General features: G+C 40.6%; 1 protein-coding gene across 1 annotated transcript in view; it reads left to right on the forward strand.

Moving 5' to 3' along the window:
• The window catches only part of AGAP1 (ArfGAP with GTPase domain, ankyrin repeat and PH domain 1), a 264,182-nt gene that overhangs the window by 161,284 nt on the left and 81,290 nt on the right, over positions 1–21,608 (forward strand). The window contains exon 12 of the mRNA XM_009887562.1: positions 13,605–13,766. Coding sequence (XP_009885864.1) covers positions 13,605–13,766 — 162 coding nt within the window. The remainder of the gene's footprint in view (positions 1–13,604; positions 13,767–21,608) is intronic.

Here is a 21,608-nt window from a genome sequence, read left to right on the forward strand (position 1 = left end):
TGTGCAAATAGGAAAAGGGAATATTTGTGTGCTTTTCACACCCTTTTGTGATCAACAGGCAAGTTTTTTCTGGCAAATACTTCAGGAGGGAAACTTTGTCAGGGTAAACTCTGCTAACAGCAACTTATTATTGCCTTTGCTTTCTGAACAGCCTAACATGCCTTGGGGAAACTTGGGTTATGAAGTACTACTTTTTAGTAATTTCTGGAAAATCATCCCCTTTCAGCATGAGGTTACATACTCAGAAACATTTAGTATTAAAATTTGGTTGTCATTTTTGACCAGCTCTTAGCTGAAGTAGCCCAGTTAACAAGAAATATTAAAAAATCCTGTGCAACAATGGCCTAGCTAGCTGGACTCCCACCAGTGTAGTGTCTGTGCCTTTACTCAGTCAAGGAAGGGTATAGGAAACTGCTATTTTCTTAGAATTGCTGTGGCACCTTCCTTGTGGCAAGAACTACCCTGCAGAACTTCACATTTCAGATTGATTTTAACTTATACGGGGGGAAATGCAGTTTTGCAACCTACAGCTCCCCAAAATAATGTAAGGCATGCAGAGCAGAGTGGTTGCTGTGCGTTGGATGACAAATAAGTTCCTTATAATAATAAATTGATCTTGAATTTCAACCTTGGTTTCAACGCAAATTATGAGTTGCTGTTCCTCTTTCTTGAGAAAAAGGACAGGAATAATATTGTTATTGTATTTTCACAATTAATTCCACTAGTGCAATCAATCCCAAGCAATCTGCCAGCACCACCTCATTTAGACTGTTAATTTTGGCAGTTTACACTTGTGCAAATTTCATTCTCTCTGAGCATTGCGTATTTCCTGCTGGATCATCACCTAAAGTACCTGAGGTTGAGACAAGACATTTGCAGCTACATGTTCTGTATTATTATTCTCACAGTTGTGTCATTCATTGTTTTTCCATTGCAGCAAGGTGAAGAGGAGGATACCAAAGACAGTCTGATATTTAAATAAGACCCTAGAAGTGGTGGTGTTTCATACTGGTTTCTAGAACATTTTAAAGGAGGAGGAAGCCATATCATTTCAATGCTCAGCTAGAAAGAGTAGGTCAGCGAGGAAGTCCAATTATTGTCTGACAGCTTGAGCGTTAGTCAGGAAAGCATCATGTTGCCTGTGCCCTACCTGAGCTTGAAGCCACATGGGGAGAAGAAACGTGAAGTTTCTGAGATGTGGGCAGAAGTCCCATTTGTTTTTTCACTGAACTTTTTTCTCCGAAATGATGTTGGCATACAGTTAAGTTCTCTGAAAAGGGTTTCAGAGTGTTAAACTGAATGGTGCATTCTGTCTGTGGTTCTTGTAGGAATGTGTTAGCATCCAGAAGTAGTAGGACCCAACGCTTACCCAGTCCATTTTGTAGACCATAAGAATCTCAGTTGAATGGGAAAGTTTAAGGTTACCTTTCTTGAGGAGGTTCCTACCGCATTCACAAAATACAAGTGCTTACCTTGTGTTCTCTGGGTATGTGTTTGTTGCCAAAAAGATGGGGGGAAAACCTGTCCTGTCACACAGAAGAAGAGCACTGCAGTGTTCCTGAAATTCTGCCCAACGCGCCATGCTAAAAAAAAAAAGTAATCAATGGGCAAAACCTCTTCAATCTCCTGCCTCCATGCAATAGGGATTCAAACGCTGCTAGCGTGCTTACTGCTTCCAGTATGCCTTTCACAGGTCATCCACACTGTGGGCGAACATCAGTGAGCATCAAACTGTAGATGAGCCATTGCCATTTGGTCCCACTGGACTTCACATCCATCAAGGAATACATTGCTTCATGACGAGTTTAAAGAATGAAAGATATGAAAGCAGTTCTTCTGTTTCTGTGTCCAGAAACAGTTCGGGGGGGGGGTGGTGGTACCAATAAACCTTTGAGGCTTAAACTGAGCTGTGTCATGATGATGGTTTTAGGCGGATATTTGGTACACAGGCATTTCTGCACAACTTTGCTGGCTTTCAGCTAAGTACTTCTGTATTTACTTAGCCCTGCTGTTTAAATCCCAGGCTATATCATATGGATTTTTACAATTCTACAGTTCTCCAGAAACCCATCTGCTTTTCTTGTTTAAGATTGTTTTCTTTCTGCCCCCTCCCTCCCCCCATTAAAATATAAAGAATTGTTGCATTCAGCAATTAAATCCTACACTTGATTCCAAAATGGCGAGACATGTGAGTTTTCATCTTCAGATAATTTGACACCGGCAACCTCATGCTCATCTTAATCTTGTTCAGTCTGAAATGCCAAATGTTTGTCAGTAAATTGTTTATGTGACTAAATTAACTTTTTGAGTGGAACTATAAAACTTTGGTCTTTCCCGACGTTTACTTATGGATGCCTAAATGCGTATTTTGCGTTTAGTTTTGCTTAAAATTTAAACCGAAACGGGAAAGTGTCTGGCATGCTCCTTATAATAGGGAAATATTTCTTTTTCTGGTTACTGATGTTGATTAATCTGACTTGATTGTCTAGCAATGTTCAATAAATCAGTGCTTTTTCTGTCTGTAGCTGGGTTTAGTTGTCACACCTTCTCAATTTGTCCCCACTCGTGAGAAAAGGGAAAAAAAACCTCAGACCAAAGCACTTTATTTTTATTATGGAGCATAAACTTTATCCTGACAGGATAGTGAGAATAATGAATGAATCAGGTCTTCAAGCTCATGTCTGGGAGAGGCTCCCGTTCCTGACCTTTCAGGTGCAGGGTTAGTGTGTTGCAGTACACCACTCGTGATATTTAACCACTGCAGAGAGTCAGTACTTGTCAAGTAAGGAAGGTGGATGCCCAGCACCGATATCACTAGAAACAGGGGCACTTTCAACTTCAGGTTGTGGTTTTTTATATAAATATGTATATATCTCCACAGCTGTCTCCTTGTCTCACTTCAGCTGCAAGCTGGTTCTCTGTAGCTCAGGTGCTTGACGTTTGACAGATACTGAACTTTGAAGTCTGTAAAATATATACTGTTCTCTTTCTATATTAGCATCTGTCAGAATGGAAGGTTAATATTGAAGGTGATTGCAGCCCTGTACAAAGTGAATTCTTTATCAGAGAGGCCATCCTGTAATCTCATTTGTATAAAGAGATAGTTTAATTGTTCAAAGGGGTTTGTGGCGTGGTTTGGTTTTGTGTGTTTGGGGGGTTTGGTTGTTTTGTTGGGGTTTTTTTTGTATGTTTGTATTTTAAGATTGCTTTAATCTTAAATGGCTGCAGTTAGGAGTGAGTTTTGCTGTGATGTTTCTTGGCTGATCTGTCACCAGGTAGTTTGAGATAGAGGATCAAGTGTGATTGTTTTTCCTGGTATCTCAGGAATAAATGTGACCTGTGGTCTTTAAATGCTTAAATAGTGGCCAAGAAATCAGCACATCGACTGCACTTAGCAGCAGCAGAAGGAAGAATCTTTTGGCACTAGCTATTTAAAGCTTAAGAGTTGTATTTGATGTGAGGATGCCTGTATGTATCTTGATAAATTACAATTGCAAGGAAATAAGTATATGAGCCGTATTCACACAGTATCCTACAGGAGTTTATGAACTTTGAAAAACAAAATCTTGTTTACAGAGAATAATATAAATTGAGAGGCACGTTCTTAAGTAAACATACAGGAAAGACATAATACTGCAAGAGCAAAGTGTGACACACTATAAACTCTGCTAATTCAAATACCATGACTTAAAAATTTAATAAGCCAAATGTGCTCCATATTTAAGGACCTTATAAGTAAGACTTAAGCAGGGAAATCAGTAAACTTCCCAGATCAGTACACTTGTATTTTTCTTAATCTTTCTATCTAAATTTAGATAATAATAATAATATAAATTTTAAATTTAGATAAAGTTTACTAAAGTTTTAAACATAAAGTTGAGAAAGTAAAAGCTAATGTATAGCTACCATTGGAGTAATTCCTGATTTCAGAATTTCTTCTTTTTATGTCCATACTTTGGTACTTCAAATAGATGCTTGTAATAACTAGATTTCTTGTTTAATGTATGTCCAGAAGCACAGTGCTTTGTTTTGCCAGGATCTGGATGAAGTGTCTGCAAGAAACACATGATGCTTTTATTTCTTCTCTGGCTTAATGAAGTTTCTGTTCCAATTAACATGAGAGCAGTTGTCTCATCAAGCATGTCTGTTTGCAGGCTCAGTTTCTTTCCAGTCCAGATCACAGAGCGTGGGGGACAGGGATGTTGTGTATATGTTACCTATGGAATCCAACGCTTCAAAGCTTCTTCACAGCATATACAGTTCAAGGAGTGAAAGAAGCCTCTGTGTTAAATCCGATACACAACTCCTTCACAACCTGCTGATTGTTGCGGGACAGCTGAAGCACAGAGACCTGGCCTTCCTGCAGGTGGAAGGGCACCTCCTTTCAAGTCTCTGGGCCCTTCGTTTGTTACAGTTGATATCATCCCTTAATTCAGCGATCATGTGTGCCACCCACGGTCCAGGTCGATGAGGAGTATCCAGTTCACAAGTTGCTCTAGGCAAGCGGCTTTTCTGATGCATGGATTTTGTAAGGGCAAAAGAGGGGCCCTGACTTGGGTTGTCTAAACCCTTAGAAGAGCTGGTAAGAGCTAGAGAGGTGTTTGATTAAATTTAAGAATTAAAACCATAAAGTTTTTCAATGACGGTATGTCATCTGACACCTATAAAAGGTAGCAAAGACATAGCTTTATGTTGGGCTTTACTTTTCAGGTATAGGTTTCTGCAATAGGAAAATGTTCAGGTTTGCCTTTGATTAAGAGTATCTTTGCTGTTGCTTCCATTATTTCTTTCCCTTTCTGACACTGGTGCTCGTGGCATATGTTACCAGGAAAGCCTCAGCCTTTTCCTACCTAGTGTGATGCAATTAACTGCCTATTTGCTATACAGCTTTAATTGCAAAATGTTAATAGTGAAAGTCTCTTGATTATTTTTTTTTTTCCAAAACACTGATGTTAGGGCTTGTCACTGAAGTCTTGTGGACTGATAGTGGAGAGTTTCCTAACCTCTTCTCAATTACCAGTGAGTGGGTTTGATGCTTGAAGTTATCCACAGGTTATACAGACTGAAGGTTAAAGTACAAGAGTAGAGCTCTCTTTCTGGCTCTGAGCATTTCTTTGAAGAGAGTCATTTCTTCCTTTCTGTCTTATTTTGCCTATCTTGAAATACAAGGTAAATATTTTAGTAGGAAATGATACAGTAAGGCATGGGTTCATTATTTTCCAAGTGCCTCGAGACCTCAAGGCTCTGTTTCAAAGCAAAATATTGTTAAATGAGGGTTTTTTTGCAATTAGAAGACAATGCTGATTGTTAGATTACCTTCTCTGTATAATTGAGGTGACTTTATTATGCATATCATTTTGACCAAGGATATAAAATAGTATTTGTCACACAATGTTGTGTGTACTTGATCATGGTGTGGCTTGTTCATTCAAGATGTATTCTTTAGTGATGCTCCAAGTGTTTTATTTTTATGCAAATCACCATTACTTGGGATGGTCTTGATGGGCTCACTAGGTACAGTGTGTTGCAGATGGTACCTATTCTTGAGGTGTCTGATTATCTACCTGGCTTCAAAAGTGGCAAGTAGACTAACCAGCACATGACCTGGAATCGAACCAGGAGATACTGCACTGAAACCATTCCACAGCTGTACAGTTTGTCTTCAAAAGGACCGTCCATCTTCTTTCTCCCTCATGGGGTGACTAAGAACTAGTTACCTGAAATTAATCCACATAAACAGCTGCCTTTCGTAATAATTCCTCACCTCTCCATTTTGTATACAGTTGATGGCCAGGACAAGCAATGCCTATAGCGTCATACACCCAGTTTGTAGCAATTCAGGGTGATACCATTAAGAATCACATCTTCTCAACAGATCTGATGCTGCCCAGTGAAAACATTATGCTGGAAGAATTAGAGATATCCCTTATACATCTAGACTGTAGATCTATTAATGAAGTTAATTTGCCTGGGGATATGGTGGCATCTTGCAATATCTAAGACTTGCATCTCTTTCTAGTTTGTTGTCCTTGCATAGCCAAACAAATTGTCATTCTTGATCTTTCCACAGGGCATATTCAGCATACAGTACAAAGGAGGCAAACACAAAGATGCATCTGTGTAATGCGGGATAAGATAAATTAGTAAACGATGTTAACCTGGGAAGTGGTTTATAATATCTCTGCCCCTGACCTGAACCTGCTTTTGGCAAGATGTGCAGAGGAAAAACTAGCATGTCGTTCCTGGTTCGTGATCTGAGGCTTGCTGTTCCGCTAAAATACAGTTAGTCGTTACTGCTGATGCTTGTCACCTGACCGGCAACACAGGAGGGTCACTTAGGAATAGATGGTGTCAGGTGGTAAATTCCTTCTGTGATACAAGGAGCTTACTTCATAAGGTGGCTTTGAAAGGGAGTTAACAGGATAGGGTTGCTTCTTTTCTTGCTAGCAATACTTCTATTTTTAGGGAGCAGGATGGTGTTTTGCTAGCGCTGTAATACGTTGCTCCTTAGGAGGGAAAAATGTAGTGAGCAATGTACTTTAGTGGGGGGTTTAGTGGAAAGCATTTTTGCTTTCATGCTTCCTTTAAGATGGCCAGACATTGCTTGCCAGTAGGAAATGAGCTAGAGGTAACTTTGCCTTTCCTTTAGGTTAGGGAGATTGTAACAAGAGTCTTACTGTCTTTGAAACTATTGAAGATGGTCCCTCCGATAACTGTGCTTTGCTGTCATGAGACTGACTTTTTCTTACAAGTCTGTGGATGATGTCCCTCACTTGTCATAAAGTGGCTTATTAGGCTGCCGAGTGGAAACGATCCTGTCAAGCCAAATATGCCTTCAGGTCTGCTTTGCTTGAGGCATGCTACCACGTATCAAAAGCCAGACCCTCCAAAAGCAGGAAGATCTTTTTTTGTCAAGAAGGAAGCTTTGTTTTTCTTACTTAATTGAAATTGCTATTAGAGGAAAGGAGGCATTAACTTGGGCATTCAGTGGGGCTTTCTGTACATGACAGGATAGCTTTGTGATTTACAGGCTCTAGGCACAAGGCTGGAAAAATGGTAGGCGCCGTGGAAAGAGAATACTCCTGAGGCTCTTTCATCTCCATCCCCCAGTTCGGCTCAGAGCTTCCTTTTAATTTCGTTCAGTGCAGCAGGTTAATTTAAGCCCTCGATAGCTTGAGTGTCCAAGCTGAATTCAGCTAAACGATGACCGGATGCACCTAATTCCTACCAAAGGTATGAGCTCCGTGTACTGTAAAAGTATCTGCCTTTTTTTCTGTAGGCTGTACTCTCATGCTACCCCTTCTCCCCCACTCATGAGTGTTTATTATCATCCGCAGACTTCTGCCAAGCTGCAGTTTTGACAGGATTTTAATGTCAGTCCTGTACATCCGTGCCTGACTCCAGCCTTCTGCAGTCATTGTGCAATTGCAGCATCCCTTTAACTTCGGTTTGAGGCAGAGGAGGAATATAAAGAACTTGATAGAACATTTATGGTAATAGCTGTAAAGGGAAGCTGTAGAGCATTGGATTTCACAGCCAGAAAAATCTCAGCTCGGGGAAATAGGTCTGAAATACAACTACAGATGGTTTTAGTCTATTGCTTCCCCTGCTTAAATAAAAGGATTGCTTTTCTCACCTCTATTTAAAACACATGTGTAGAAGATGAAAGTGTCCAGCTATTTTTTTATTATTCAGTCCACCAGCTACTGACATCTTTGCCTTATTTCATTTCAACACTAATGGCATAGTAAAAGTTCTGAAACACCCTCTTTGGAATCAGCCTTCCTTGGGTTTTGTTGCTGTTGTTTTCGTCATCAGCGCTTTCTTTTTCCCCTTGAACCTGGTGCTATTAATTGTGTTGCTGCTTCTGCTCTTTAATTGATCCCATTCACTGGTCCCGCTTTTGTAACGTCTGACTTCTTGTCACTTCGGCAAATCAAAAACCCAAATTAATCAATCTCCAGCTACTTGAGAATAAGGCCGCATTGGGGAGCTGGGCTTGACAAAAAAGTCTAATTTCACTTTGAAAGCCTGTTGGAAAATTTTAACAAGAAGATGCAAGAAAAATGTAAACCAGATCAAGCTCGACTTTGGTCTGTGGAGAATAGCGTCACCTGTTGAGTTTGTTTCAAGTTTTTGTAAATAGGTGATTTGACAAAAATATGAAATAAATCAAAAGACACGAAGATAGAAGAGGTCAGAATATCCTTGTTTCCTCTGCACATGGTTATACAGGAGAGAGGGTTGTGTGTGTATGAGAGAGAATAGGAACCGTGGGCCAAAGCTGAAGCTCCGCTCTCAGATTTTTGTATCTCAGCCTTTGTGCTGTGCTATTCCAGTACCTTATATGTTGCCTCCTTTCCTCATGCTTTTTGCACCCCCAGCCCTTCTAACCCTGGCCTGGGGCACTCATACCGGCTCATTGTTCCTTAGTTTTTGTACTTCCTTGATTCCTGTGTTGGTGTCTTCTGCAGCTCTGCTGTGCAGGCGCTGGAAGCGGTGAAGGAGAAGTGGCTTCAATCCAAATCTCAGACACCCGGGAGTTTGGGATGCAAGTCAGTTGTGCCCTGTGCTAGGGGCACTGAGGAAACGCAGGCCAGGTTTGAATTGGATTTCTTACCCTTTTCAAATCCAGGAGGGCTCTCATGATGTCCTTAGAGGGCACAGATGGAGTCGTCTTTGAGATCCATTTCTGGAGCGCATGCAGCTTCCAAATAATAAACCTATAAAGAGTTAAGAAGTGGGACTTGTGCAGGATGTTAGGTTTTACAAACATCATATAATACTGTGAGAGGATATCAAACATAAGTGTTTCAAATGGCAAGTAAAGCGCAGTACAACAGCACAGCCCTTGAGACTCTTCTGAGAAGGATTGGTTGGTTTCTTTTTTCATTTAATGTTCCGTCTCATAATTCGGGGTTGTAGTTGTAGACAACATACTTCTTCCTTTCTGCCGCTCATTTCTACTGCCAGAATTTGTCATAATTGTAAGGAATTTCTATTGTGACTGTAATTACAAAATGCATCTAGGGGAGAGGCAGATAGGGGACTTACTTTCTGGAATAAAAGGTGCATTGGCTTTTTTTTTGTTTTGTAATTTCTAGCAAACGAGGGTCAGGCTTGAACAAGCAGAACCTTTGTCTTACCCTGTGTGTCATGCACCTACAGAGAAATATCACTGCTCTAACAGCACGGTGATTGTGGGTTCTTTTAATATCCCATCTCTTGATAACTTAAGGGGTTTGGTTACCAAGGATCTCTTGTTGCTCCTGAGCATGGAGTGAGCTACTGCGTATTTTAAAATGGTCTCAAATAACTTGCATAAGTGTAAACTTACCCTCAATATGCTCTGAATTGACTGTTTTACTACTTTTTCTGGAATGGGTGCCTGTACGGTGTCATACTGGTTTGCATAGAAGTTCCTCTGTCCCTTGGTATAAGCTTGGCATTATTTCACGACCCTGCAAAACTAGAAACTCAGCTTTCAATGAGAAACACGTGTTCTCATCGGTACGGAAAGCATCCAAACATGCATGTGAAGTTCACCGCATCTTCCTTAACGCACGGTGAGCATGCAGAGGTAAACTGCAAGGACATGGCTTGTGTCAGCTCTCACTCACAGCTGAGTGGAGTTAATAATGACTCTGGGGAGAGAGGCCAGGGAGTCAGGCTGACTGTTTGCGGGGAGAGGGCATGGGCATCTCTAGCTCGCTCCTGTACATTGCAGTCAGCAGCAGGCATAGGCTGGAGCACAGTGATGCTCTGTTTTGGAGGAGAAGATGACATTTTTCAGCAGCGTATTGCTGTACATCACGTAGAAACGTGGCCCAGCAGTTGCAGAACAGAGGATGCACTGGTCAGGACAGCCCTGACTGCATGGCAAGGGGAGAGTTTCGTCCTTAATGTTGTATAATATAGATATACACCCTGCAAATGATGACCATCATCAAGGAAAGCTGCCTGTACCGTCAATCAAAAACTGCAAAGCTAATGATGGGCTGGGCAGATAATCGTGGGAGAGTTAATTGTAAGGTTCGATATGGCATCTTGTCAGCAGAGATAAGTTGTCACGTTTTCCACTTGAGCTGAAACTAAATGATTGTAAAATAAGTTATGAGTGTCCTTGGGCCTGTCTGCCAGAATGATGGCTAAGAATACATTCCTGGCCCATCAGTCTCAAGCAGCCCGCTTGATATTTATGCGAACTGAATGTTATTTTATTCCCCCTCTAGTCATGCTTGTCAGCTTCCCGAGTGAAAAGTGAAACTGCTTCTTTGACTCATACTTCAAGTATTGAAGCTCGGAGAGACTGCAGATTGTTATTATTATTACTAGTATTATATATTTTTTCGGGTGTGCGTTGAACATTGATGCCCGATTGGGAAGAACTAATGGCTGACATTGAATGCGCGGGATGGCTGCAAAACAGCCCATCCCAACCCAGTGAAACGCGTCTTATGAGTTCCAGTGCCTCTGTCAAAGCTGGTTTAGATGTGGAGTAATGAGGCGCTTGCTTTTTTAATTTGGCATGCCTTTTTCCTTGCCTTTTTTTTTTTTTATATATTTAATAGCGCCAGCAGTGGTCGTCTGTTCTCAGGCGTGGTAATTGATACAAAATAAAATGCATTATTTGTATTCAGTCAGGAGTATGAAATTGCATTCAGTGGGCTGAAGCCTGAACTCATTTACAGTTTTCCGAAGCCGGGCTTTCAGGAGCCCTCTTTTCAATTTGAAGAATACCTTGTCAGGCAAGAGAAGTAGTGGGAAATGGGAAAGCACAGCGTGTAAGCCTAGCGCCTTTTGATTGCTCATATTTTAAACCGGGAGAATGTTAAATAACTTCCATCTTCAAAGGGTGGTCTCCGAAACTGGGAATACAGGGCATTAATACAACAATATCTGCTCCGTACCCGTTTACGAGCAACTCACGTTTCTTTTCTGGTTGAGGGGGAGGGAAAGCTGCGGGCTCTTCACTTCGGAGCCGTTTGACCCAAGGACAGCAGGTTATTACCTGGAAAGGGCTGCGGATCACGAGGAGTTACCATAGGGAGGTTAATTCTTCAGCTCTCCGACGTGAGTAGTCGAACTGTACGTTCCTCATTTTTCAGAGCTCATGAGCAGGTTTTGTTGGTGCAATTTATAGCCTAGAAATTAGACTAAGCCGCAGTCGGCATACAGATCTATCTTAACCTTTTTTAACAAGGATCTCGTTGAAAAATATTTTCTGTGGTTTTGCATCAGGGTGTGATTTCTTCACCATTTTGCGAGTCCAGGGCATTGTGGTTGATGCTGGAGTTGCACGTGGCAATAAACGCAGCCCTTGTGCGCCTGCCTTGGGGACCGGAGCGCTTCGGCACACTTTTCAGCATCGCGAATATTTGGAAACAAGCTTTTTGAGAGGCATGGGAGAGGGTAGTAGAGCTGTTTTTTCCTGTTTGGGTTTGTTGTTTTTTTTTTTCTCCCCTTGAGTAAAATAGGGTAATTCTTTCTAAAGTGAAAGCTGAGGATGAGGCCTGTCTGTGTGCCACTTGCCTCATATTTTCTGAGGGGAAAAAGTGAAACATTTTGAGGAATTGCGTTAGATGTGTGCAAGCCTTCCTGGCTGGTGTGCTCTCTGGGATTTTTTTCCATTATATTTATGAATTTTCTAGATTTTCGCAAGCAAACAAAAGTCATTTAGGTGCATTTTTGGTGCCCCGTGGCAGACCTTGCCGCCACAGCCAGCCCCCTGCCTTGCCGGTGCCCGGCTCTGTGGCTGGCCTGTCTCACCATGGCAATTTTCATGTCATTGCTGCAAAGGAGGGGGGTTTTGTGGGTTTGGGTTTTTTTTTTCCTTCATTTTTTTAAGCACCCAACATAGCAAACCTTCTTAAGTCTCAAACTGGAGGTAAATATTTAGAGCTAGCAGTAACCAACTTGCATCCTTGGCCATGCCTCTGTACTGCTGGCATCCTCTTTGGCAGCTTCTCTTCTGTCAGTGTCAAGGGAGCCAAAGCTACCCGTGTCCCCTTTGCCAAGAGCATGCTGAGCACTGGCGTGGATTCTCTCCAGGGTTTGCCTTCCTCTTCACCTGGAGAGACAGCAAACCCTTGCGGGATAGCCGCTTTGAGCATTTCTGGGTCAAATACTTAAAATCTCCTACACAGATACACAATAAATACATTTCCATTATTGCATTTGTGGTTAAATATTTGATGATTGGTTTCAAAAGAGTGGACAGAGGGAAAAGAACAAACATCCTTAATATAAAGCTCATGTTTGATTTGGTCTTTATTGCCGGGCAATTAGCTACATAATTTATCCCCCACTAATAACTTTGAGCGTAACTGTGCTTAGCAGGTAATTAGTAAGTAAACTTTACGAGAAGAAAAAAAAAAAGGGTTTCTTTGTCAAATAGGCAGTTGTATGGGGATTTGACTATCAAGAGCTACTTTTTATGTAATCTTTGGCTTTATATTTTTCTAACATATTAATTGATCTTCAGTGCAGTTCAGTATCTAACCAAGGTTCTGGAAACAGCTTCACTTTACACGATAGCAAGCACTTAAAGAAAAGTGTAAGATGTTATGTTAAATTTTATAATCAAAACCAAACCAACAAAACAGAAATGCATTTAGCACTAATCATAACTAAAAGATTGGTTGCAATTAAACTAAAATCATATTGCCAACCTTGGGGAAAAATACTGGTTTAAGGTTACTTGAGTATTTCCTATGCGAAAGGACCCAGATGGAGAGTGAAATTTCAAATACATCCTCATTGCTAAACTTTTCTTAGATATTAGTATCAGATATTTCTTAACTGAAAAAGAGAAGAACTACTCAAAGAGAAGAAATTCACGTATTACGAGCCATTACATGGACCAGAAATAGACTGTGGGTCTGTTTATGAGAGAGGGGTGTCATCGACCTTTAATTTTGATTTGGTTGAGTGAGCTAATTGGTGGGAGAGGGTAGAAAATTACTCTGTCAGCAGTTCTTAAAATTGTTGCATGTTATGCTACCATAGCTACTACAGTGGGAAATGAAACACACGAAACATGGGATTATTTTTTTTTCATGGGGAGCAGGTAGTAAGTGACCCTTTATCACACAATATTAATTGCACCAGGCATGCATTTGTTACCTTGTTTTCCCACCTTTATTGCCATCACCACCTTTTCTATATGTGTCTGTCTCTTGTATTAAGGAAGGTCAGTAGGATTCAGCCAGTGTTGGGGTATCTCTGTTCCATTGCATATTAAAATGTCTTAGCATGACATGAGTTAATATGAGGATCAGTAAGATCTTTGTAAGAAGCAGCAATTGGAAGTAATAAAGTGCATTCAAGATGGCCTGCTTCTAAAATTGCTTCAGAGTCCTGTTGATTTAATAGGACTTGAATCGGAACTTCAGCCAAGTTGCTTTTTTGTACTTTTTTGAAAAAGTAACGGATACTGTTAGGAAGCTCTGCTTTGGAAGTCAATAAGCTCAAGAAGTCAGCTGCTTAACAGACAGCAGTGGGTTGTATCTTGGATTCAGGCAATCATTAATTTAAATTATGCAGTATTTTTATTTTTCTTTCCTTCTCCCTCCTCCCCCCCCCCCCCCCCCCCCCAACTGCAGATACTGGATTAGGAGATTCTGTGTGTTCAAGCCCAAGTATATCCAGTACGACAAGCCCCAAACTCGATCCACCTCCTTCACCTCACGCCAACAGAAAGAAACACCGCAGGAAGAAAAGCACGAGCAATTTCAAAGCTGATGGTATCTCGGGCACAGCTGAAGGTAAGCTTATTGTGTGGTAGAAGCCTGAATTTTGAAAGTAAGGTTCCAAAGAGCATCGTTAATTACAATTCAACTACACCACTGGCTTTGCATACAGAAGATAAAGAGAATTGTACTAAAGTAGAGAAATTAAAGACTGAACTTTTAATGATAAAGCTGAATGATCTGAGGCATCAAACAATGGTGAATTTGATTGTCTGAAACATGTTTAGAACTGGTTTTTTTTTTTTAATAAATTAAAAAGTGCCCCCAAGTTAATATGGAGCATCATTGGCTATAAAGTTAAGGAACAGGCATACTTGTAAGGTTAAAAAGAAAGAAAAAGTCAGGTTCCCTCAGTAGCCCATACATCACGTTAGAACTTTTGTATTTTTTCAGTATTATTAAATCTCGTGTTACCACTTCTCCTTCAACACATCCTGAGCTCTAGAATCACGAATGCTTCTGATGCCTGTTATTGTTTGAATATTCAGCTGCTCATGGAAAGATTGTGTTATTTAACGATAAAAAGGAAAAGGGGAGAGTTTAAATGTTTGGGTTCTTTTTTAAGAACCAGAAAGCAAAAGCCAAAAAGAACTTTCTTTTTTCCCTTAGTTTAGCTTACTCTTTCCGACACGAACACTGCTATAGCTGTTCAATGCCCTTCTGAAGGGGTAACAATGTGTACTGTAGCCAGATATGATATAAAACATGCTTATATCTTTAGAAAAGAAGAAAAGAAACATGCTAGGATTCAACCAAAAGAGCTCCAGAAAAAAGACGAACAAGGGTAGTTGGAAGGCTCAGAAACTGGGGAGTCAACATATAAGGAGAGATGAAAAACGGAGACAATGGAATAACATTGTCAGAGAAGGGGAGTGTTGAGTAAGAAAAAGATGCGGTTGTAAGCATTGGAGGGTAAAAAACAGCTAATTCAGTATCAAAGAGCATTGGAACAAGTTCTGAAAAAAACATGACAATTGCAGACAGCTGAAGAGACATTAAAAATAGATGTGATAATAGTATACAACTGAGAAGGGGCATGTTAACTACTACTTAGTCATCCTTATTTTCCATTTATTTAATTTCTCAATTGCACTTCTATCACATACGGAATTTATTTCTCCAGCTATCTATACAAATCCTTTCTTAAAAGCTATCAGCTTTTTTTCATAATACCTCCTGTTGCGTTCTCCTTCCAGTCATTTAACTATCTTTAGTGTTAGTTTCCCCCTAGTTTATGGCCTGAAGCCAAATTTTATTTTAACCTTTCATTTTTAATTTGTCATCTTTTTTTTTTTAACAATCCCTTTTACACCACTTATTTTCATACCTCAATGGCAAGTTATAGAGGGGATTTTTCAGACTGCTCACCATTGGTCCAAGATTATTTTGTTGAAGTCAATATGAATCAAGACCAGCTGGATATCAAGAGCCTTTGAAAGTCTCTTTCTAAGTGGTTAATACGTGTATGTTTTCTTTCTCCTGGGGAGATTATTTTCACAAGTCACTGGAGCTGGAGCCTGTGTGGTCCTGGTCTGCAGGCACAGACTTCTGACCTGCAGCGAGCAATGGGGGATCTGCAGTTTTGTGTATCTTGCCCCTGAAATCCCTGTTCTGATTGGAGCGGGGTGTATGTGCTCCTTTATCCTTCTCTGTTTTCTCTTGCTTTTCTCCTTGTCTTCCAGCATCATAACATGCTAGTCTGAAATCCTTTGTGATAACTCAAGAAAATTTTGCCCCCATATAAATGGGATAAATATGCTTCCAGAAGGGCAAGAACTGGCTGACAAGCAGCAATTAAGTAATGCAGTATGCCTCAAAAGTAGTAGTGAGTGCCAGCACTTGCTTTTATAGTCTTTGTGTCTCTACATTAGCCCATCAGCTTTTTTTGACCTGCCTCTTCTTACATGTCTTCTGAGATGGGCACTCTTTTCTGGCTTGGAGCTCACAGTCTTGGGTGGCCCGCAGTGGTCGTTAAATTCTTTATATTTATAACATCTCTTTTAAAGCACAACCCCGTAAAAAACAGTGATTAGCCACAAAAATAAAATTTCTACGCAGCATTCTTGCCATGTGAGAGAGGAACTCTGGACATCTGTTAGCAGACAACTAATCTCACTGGCCCTTGAATCCTTAGCAAGGTTGGGAGGAGATGGCTGACGGGTAGGACAGTGAACCTCGTCTGTCAGCAGTAGCTGAAGGAGAAAGCAATGAAGCGTGCTTGAGTTCCCTGCCCTTTAGAAGAATGGCATCTTAGAAAAAGTAATAGTGATTGCAGGCTGCCATTAATTATTTTCTAAAAAGACTAACGAAGGCTAGGGGTTGCTTTTCCAAATCCTGGTATGTCGGCACTTGCAACCTTTGTCTGTGATTTCTGGTATTTGTGTTGGTGCAAGCCAGAAATTACATTTGGTATGCATAAAGCATGCATGCTTGACCACACAGGTAGTGTTCATCTCTCTGAGCTTGCTGTCATGCTGAATGATGGGAATAACTTCAGTCCTGGGACAACCTATGTCACAAGCCAGTCTGCTGCTAGTGAGGTACGTGTCTGAGGTGCTTCAGGCTGTTACGGGTTTTTCTCCAAGTAGTTAAATGTAGCATTTTTGTATCTGTCTTGCAATTCAAAGCGGTTTTCAGTTCAATAATTCAGCGTTTCCTCAGGAAAAGGCTTATTTCCTTGTTCCTCAGCACTTGGCTACAAATCTGTCCAACGATGTCCTTTTTGATTTTTCTTCCTCCACACTTGCCATAAGCATAGATCTAAACCCTCAGAGGATTACTGCAGTTTTGAAGACCACAAACCCAAATTAAACAGTAAGAGGAAGATGTTCTGAGATGCATGCTTTGCCTTGTCAACTTTGATCAAGTGTTTGAGATACCGCGGGTCACCTGCTGAAAGTGGGCTACAGAAGATGGTGGTGATAATTGTGGGAGAACCATATCTTCCTTCCTTCTGGAAATCCTGAGCTCACTGTGAAAAGGAGGAGGAGGATCCTCCTGCAGTAGCTATTCTCAGACAGTTACAATGGATCAGAGTTAAATGATTTAGGTAATTCTGGATTTTGTAATGCCTCCAGTCCAGGTCCAGGCACATTTCAAGTGTCAGCTTTCATACAGAAATTCTGGGTTCCTTCATTTTTGTCTGTAGCAAAGCTTAGGTGTTCAATGAGATTTAAATCTGATCTTCAGCAAACTCTAGCATTTTTACTGCACTTTGCTGTCTTTTTTTCCTCCTTGAACGTGCCTGCTTTGATCAGTGACCTCTGCCCAAGTATTCAGATACCACAATGATGGACACTAGCGAGCCCAGGGTGATTCACTAATTCCAAGGACTGATGCTCATCTCTTCTATGCCCTTCCATAAAGGTCATGCTGATTCTTCTTTCTCCACACTGTCTGCACTTGCACAGCCCTCTCTTTCTGGGATTGATTCTTTCATCTTACTTGGTTTATCTTTCTATGGTTTTCTGAGACAATGGTTGCAGCAACAAAAATACTAAAGCAACTGTGCTGCAGTTGGATGAAAATTATAATTCAATTCCTATTTTGGAAAATCAGATTCTTGTGAAATTTTTGCAGTGCAATGAAACCCAGAGAGAAGTTTTTTAGTTCTCTGTACAGAACTTGTCACTGAAAAAAATTCTTACTGTTTTTGAGGGTAACAGCAGGAATGCTTACATTAGGCAAGGTGCCAGCAACCAGCAGTGTTTTTCCCACCATGCTGTCTAAACTTGCTCAGAGCAGGATTATACAGTGCTGTGTTTCAAAGAGAAGAATAGCTGGTCAGAGCCCAGACTGTTTTGGTACCCTTGTGCTGCTGCAGTTAGTGGAACAACTAGTGATAATAGGAAGGTTTTTCAGCTTGAAAACAAGTAGAAGAATTAAAAAGCTTTCTTGGAAATACTCTTCGCAGAAAGATCTTTTCCCAGTGTTTATTTTTCTTACTCTTGTTAGGCAGTTCTAAAACTTCATGGCTATGCCAGCTTGAACCTGCCTGCCGTCAATCCATCTCTGAGATTTTAGGAGCTATAGAAAACTCAAGGTATGGCTGTCTTTCAGCATCAAATCTAGATCATCTGTGCTCTGCAAGTGTTTCATTGACTAAGCTCTGGCCAATGGGGCCAACGCTGCGGTCTGCTGTAGGGCTGGTCTGACTGTGTCCGGGTAGATGGGTGAATCGGCTCCTTCGGTCAGGGAGATGCAAGGCAGCTGCAGACAGAGCACTGTTAATTTGTCTTGTTTCTCAGCAGCATAGGCAAAACAAGCGTAGCTCTGTGTTCCCATTCATGCAGATGGAGCTGAGAAACAGGAATTGCTGAGAGAGTAATAAATGTCATTAGCGACTTGGTAGACTTTCCAAACTCTTGTTTTGTCTGCAGATCTGTGTTCCACCTTCTTCATTGCTGGTTTCTGAAGAACTTTTGAAGGATGAGGAAGGACCTTTTATGTTACTTTTTAGGACTGTTTTCGTACCACAAATATATTTGTTCTCTGACCCTTGTAATGTAATTGCTTTTCCCTCTGCTTTTCTAGCCCCCAACTCTAGGTGTACGCTTTCTGCCTTGTAGCTAAGGATGAACCCCAGTTTACTGAGAAATTGGTTGTGGGTTTGGTTTTTTTTAATTTTCCTGGGGTGAACTGGTAAAAGTATTTCAAAAGCTTTTGTTCTTCACGTGCGTGTTTTGTAACACTGAAGTAATTCTTCAGTTCCGAATCTCAGGGAGCGTTGAAGATGAGCTATAGTTAAGTTTAAAATTAAAATATGTTTACTAGTTCTCTGTGGATGGAAAAACAGGGTGTAGTCAGACATCTCACTTGTACTTTTAGCAATAAGCAAAAATTCCACTGCTTTCGTCTGGTTTCTCAGCTGCGTGGGGACTTGAGTCCAGGAGAATAGGACAAAAAAGCTAAGGGATCTGTCAGTTTATTCCTGAGACTTCTTGGCCCTTTTCAACCATCCCAAACCCAGAATGACAGAGAGAGTTAGGGAAGTGCGGTTCTTGGTATCTGTCTCCAGAATGTGTATGATACCTGTAAATTGGATATTTTGTGTAAATTGGAAGCAATACAGCTGTTAACTGAATGTGCAGTATATGATGCATGAAAAAAAGGTGTGCGTTTTACCTGCAGCTTCTTACCCTAGGCTTTCCTTAGTCTAATCTCTCCAGCGTGCCCATGATTTACCTGCTGGCATTATATACTGAAATGATTTAAACATGCTTGTACGCAGCATGCACATACAAGCTTTGTGCATAGTCTTCTCCAGACAATTTCAATATACGTTTCCTTAGGTGCGTAGTTCTAGTGAGTGTGCTGTGGCCAGACTGAACTAAAAAAATGAAATTTCTCTAACCATGTATTAAAAAAAAAAAAAAAAAAAGAGTGAATTGGGAATTTTGGAAATTTAGTGGAAACACCTCTGAGGCCTGTTCAATGAAACAGATGCAAGCAATGAGCTATAGTGTTTGTGGGAGAGTAGATTCTTCATTTGCCAGATGGAGTTGACATTGTTAATGCTAATACTTATTTACAATGTATTGAATTAAGCATCATGATGGAGGAATGTCTTTTTAGTTGGTCTTTTTTTTTTTTTTTTTTTTTTCTTCCCTCTCCTTTTTGCGGTCTGGAAGAAACCTACTGACATTGTCAGAGGACAGCATGTTCAGAAACCTTTCCAGCACAAAAAGTCGCAGCATTGTCGTTCCCTTTTCTGCACAGGGAAGATGTGAAATCTAATATCTTGACCTGCAGCTGCAGCAAGGGCAAAACTACTCCCCTATTAAAGAGTTTGTAACCTTTGGAATCAAATCTATTAGATGTCAAGGTCCCTGTATGGATTGTGTTGCTTGAAGTAATGCAGAGAGCTAAGCTGCCACCAAAACTTCTTCAAGTTAAAGCTCTTTCCAGTCTGTTACAGGATAATTAAGATTACTGTGGCTGTAGAGGCAAATAGATGTTGGCCCTGTGGGAACTCTACAAAAGTTATTCCTGGTAATCTTGTCATCCTCGTTATTTTACCTTGCCCCTATAAATCAACTATCATTAATTACAACTGACTATGTAGTAGGAGTAGATATGGAGGCGTTCTTGGAAAAGTGTTTTTTATTTCAGTAAGAAGGCAGGTTTTTGATACTGTGAGATGGGTGAACATGTGGAAATGAAATAAAGCATTAGGGAAAAGTCTTCATCGTGTTCCTGTGGCCTATGTGTGGATATATCAGAGTTAATTTAAGCTAGGTCGTTTAGAAGGTGTTCATCAGTCTAGCCCCATGCTGGCTGCAAAGCCCATCCCAGCTCCCTGCCTGTGTGTGTAGCCTGCGCTGGGATGCTGCTGCTGCCACGATGCACGTGGGGGCTGAGCACACTCGCTTGGGGCAGGGGCTTCCCCACATGCAGTAAAGCAATAACAGAGTGTCTGGAGATAACTCGGTAATTCCAGTTGTAGTAGTAATCAGTTGTTCCTTGATTATTTCCATGCCCAGTTTTTTTTTGCAGTTATACTCTCCTTAAAGTGATAAGAGATATCTTAAGCTTTTTCCCCTCGAAAATAAAAAAAAAATAATCAAAAAACCCAAATACAGACCTGTGTTATACAGAAGAGGAGTGTGTTTCCATCTGTCATGCAGTATTTCTGTGCATCCTGTGATGGATGGTTTAGTGAGAGCAGGCTTTGTTTCTATTTCTGGTCTCTTAAGTGTCCAAAGTTTTAGACAGTAAGTGTTCCATAGTTTTAAAGAAATGTTCAGCAGTATTTAAAGTGTGATTGATACAAAAGTGGCATTTTGACTGCAATGTTGAACGAAAAAAAGAAGCATTTATTTGGAACTGGAAGGGTTTGCAGCATAAGCAGATAGCTAGGAAGGCTGTTTGTTTTTTTTTTAAATAGGTGTGCAATTCATTTAGGGTTGCTCCTGAATTCTCTTCATACACAATATGTATATCATAATGTCATTTGTGTAGTCCTCCTGTGCATGAAACATTTCAGAAATTTCAGCAACTACCATTTTGCTGAATTTCATACTGCACAGAAAAACCAAGTTTTGCTTTGCTAATCGTCACTACATCTGGAGTTTAACAGGCTTGCTTTTAGTGAGATTTTAGGAGTGTGGTTTGAGAAGTATCTGCATCCTTATTTTGTGGATTATGTCGGAAGAGTTGTAGGCCTTGCCTGATCCAGCTATGCTCTGCTGTGGCTGCTTTGTAGGTAAAAATTTCTTTTTAAAAAAAAAAAAAAAAAAAAGCAGCAGGTCATAGTGAATGTTAACAATGAAACAAAAATGAACAAAATATCTAGCTGTGTTTTCTTTTCTCTGTGTGAGAACTTAAAAAAAAGAAAAATAAATCAACAGTATGTGACCATATTTGTTGTCTGTAATGCCAAATGCTTGTTTTGATTTAAGTGTACTGCAAGTGTCTCAGAGGTTATCACCTATTCAGTGTCAAAACACACTCTGGTTGTAATTCCACTGATCATCGGTAACTTCATTCACTGCTTCGTAGGAGATACAGTACAGGCCGATTGCTGTACACCTGAGAAACAGGAGGGCAGAAATTAATAAAATCTAGACCGAATCTTCAGAGACTTACTTTCAACCGAGGCCAAGGTCACTTGTTGGGAAACCTTCAGCCTCAGTCGTCACAGCCTATCTGACATGAAAGGTTTGCTGCTGAAAGACATTTATGTTGATGCTGAGGAGTGAAAGACAAGGGAGGTGAAGCTCATCTATTGTTTTAACCTACTTCATTGCAGGCTAAACAAGTTGAAAGATTCCTTCTTCTCTTTAAAACCACTGTTAGCTCGGGGTCAGAAGAGGCTGCTGGTTCCACCTACCTGGTTGAAAGGAAAAGTGTCACAGT

This window comes from Charadrius vociferus, unplaced genomic scaffold, assembly GCF_000708025.1.
Source record: "Charadrius vociferus isolate BGI_N301 unplaced genomic scaffold, ASM70802v2 scaffold136, whole genome shotgun sequence".
NCBI lineage: Eukaryota > Metazoa > Chordata > Aves > Charadriiformes > Charadriidae > Charadrius > Charadrius vociferus.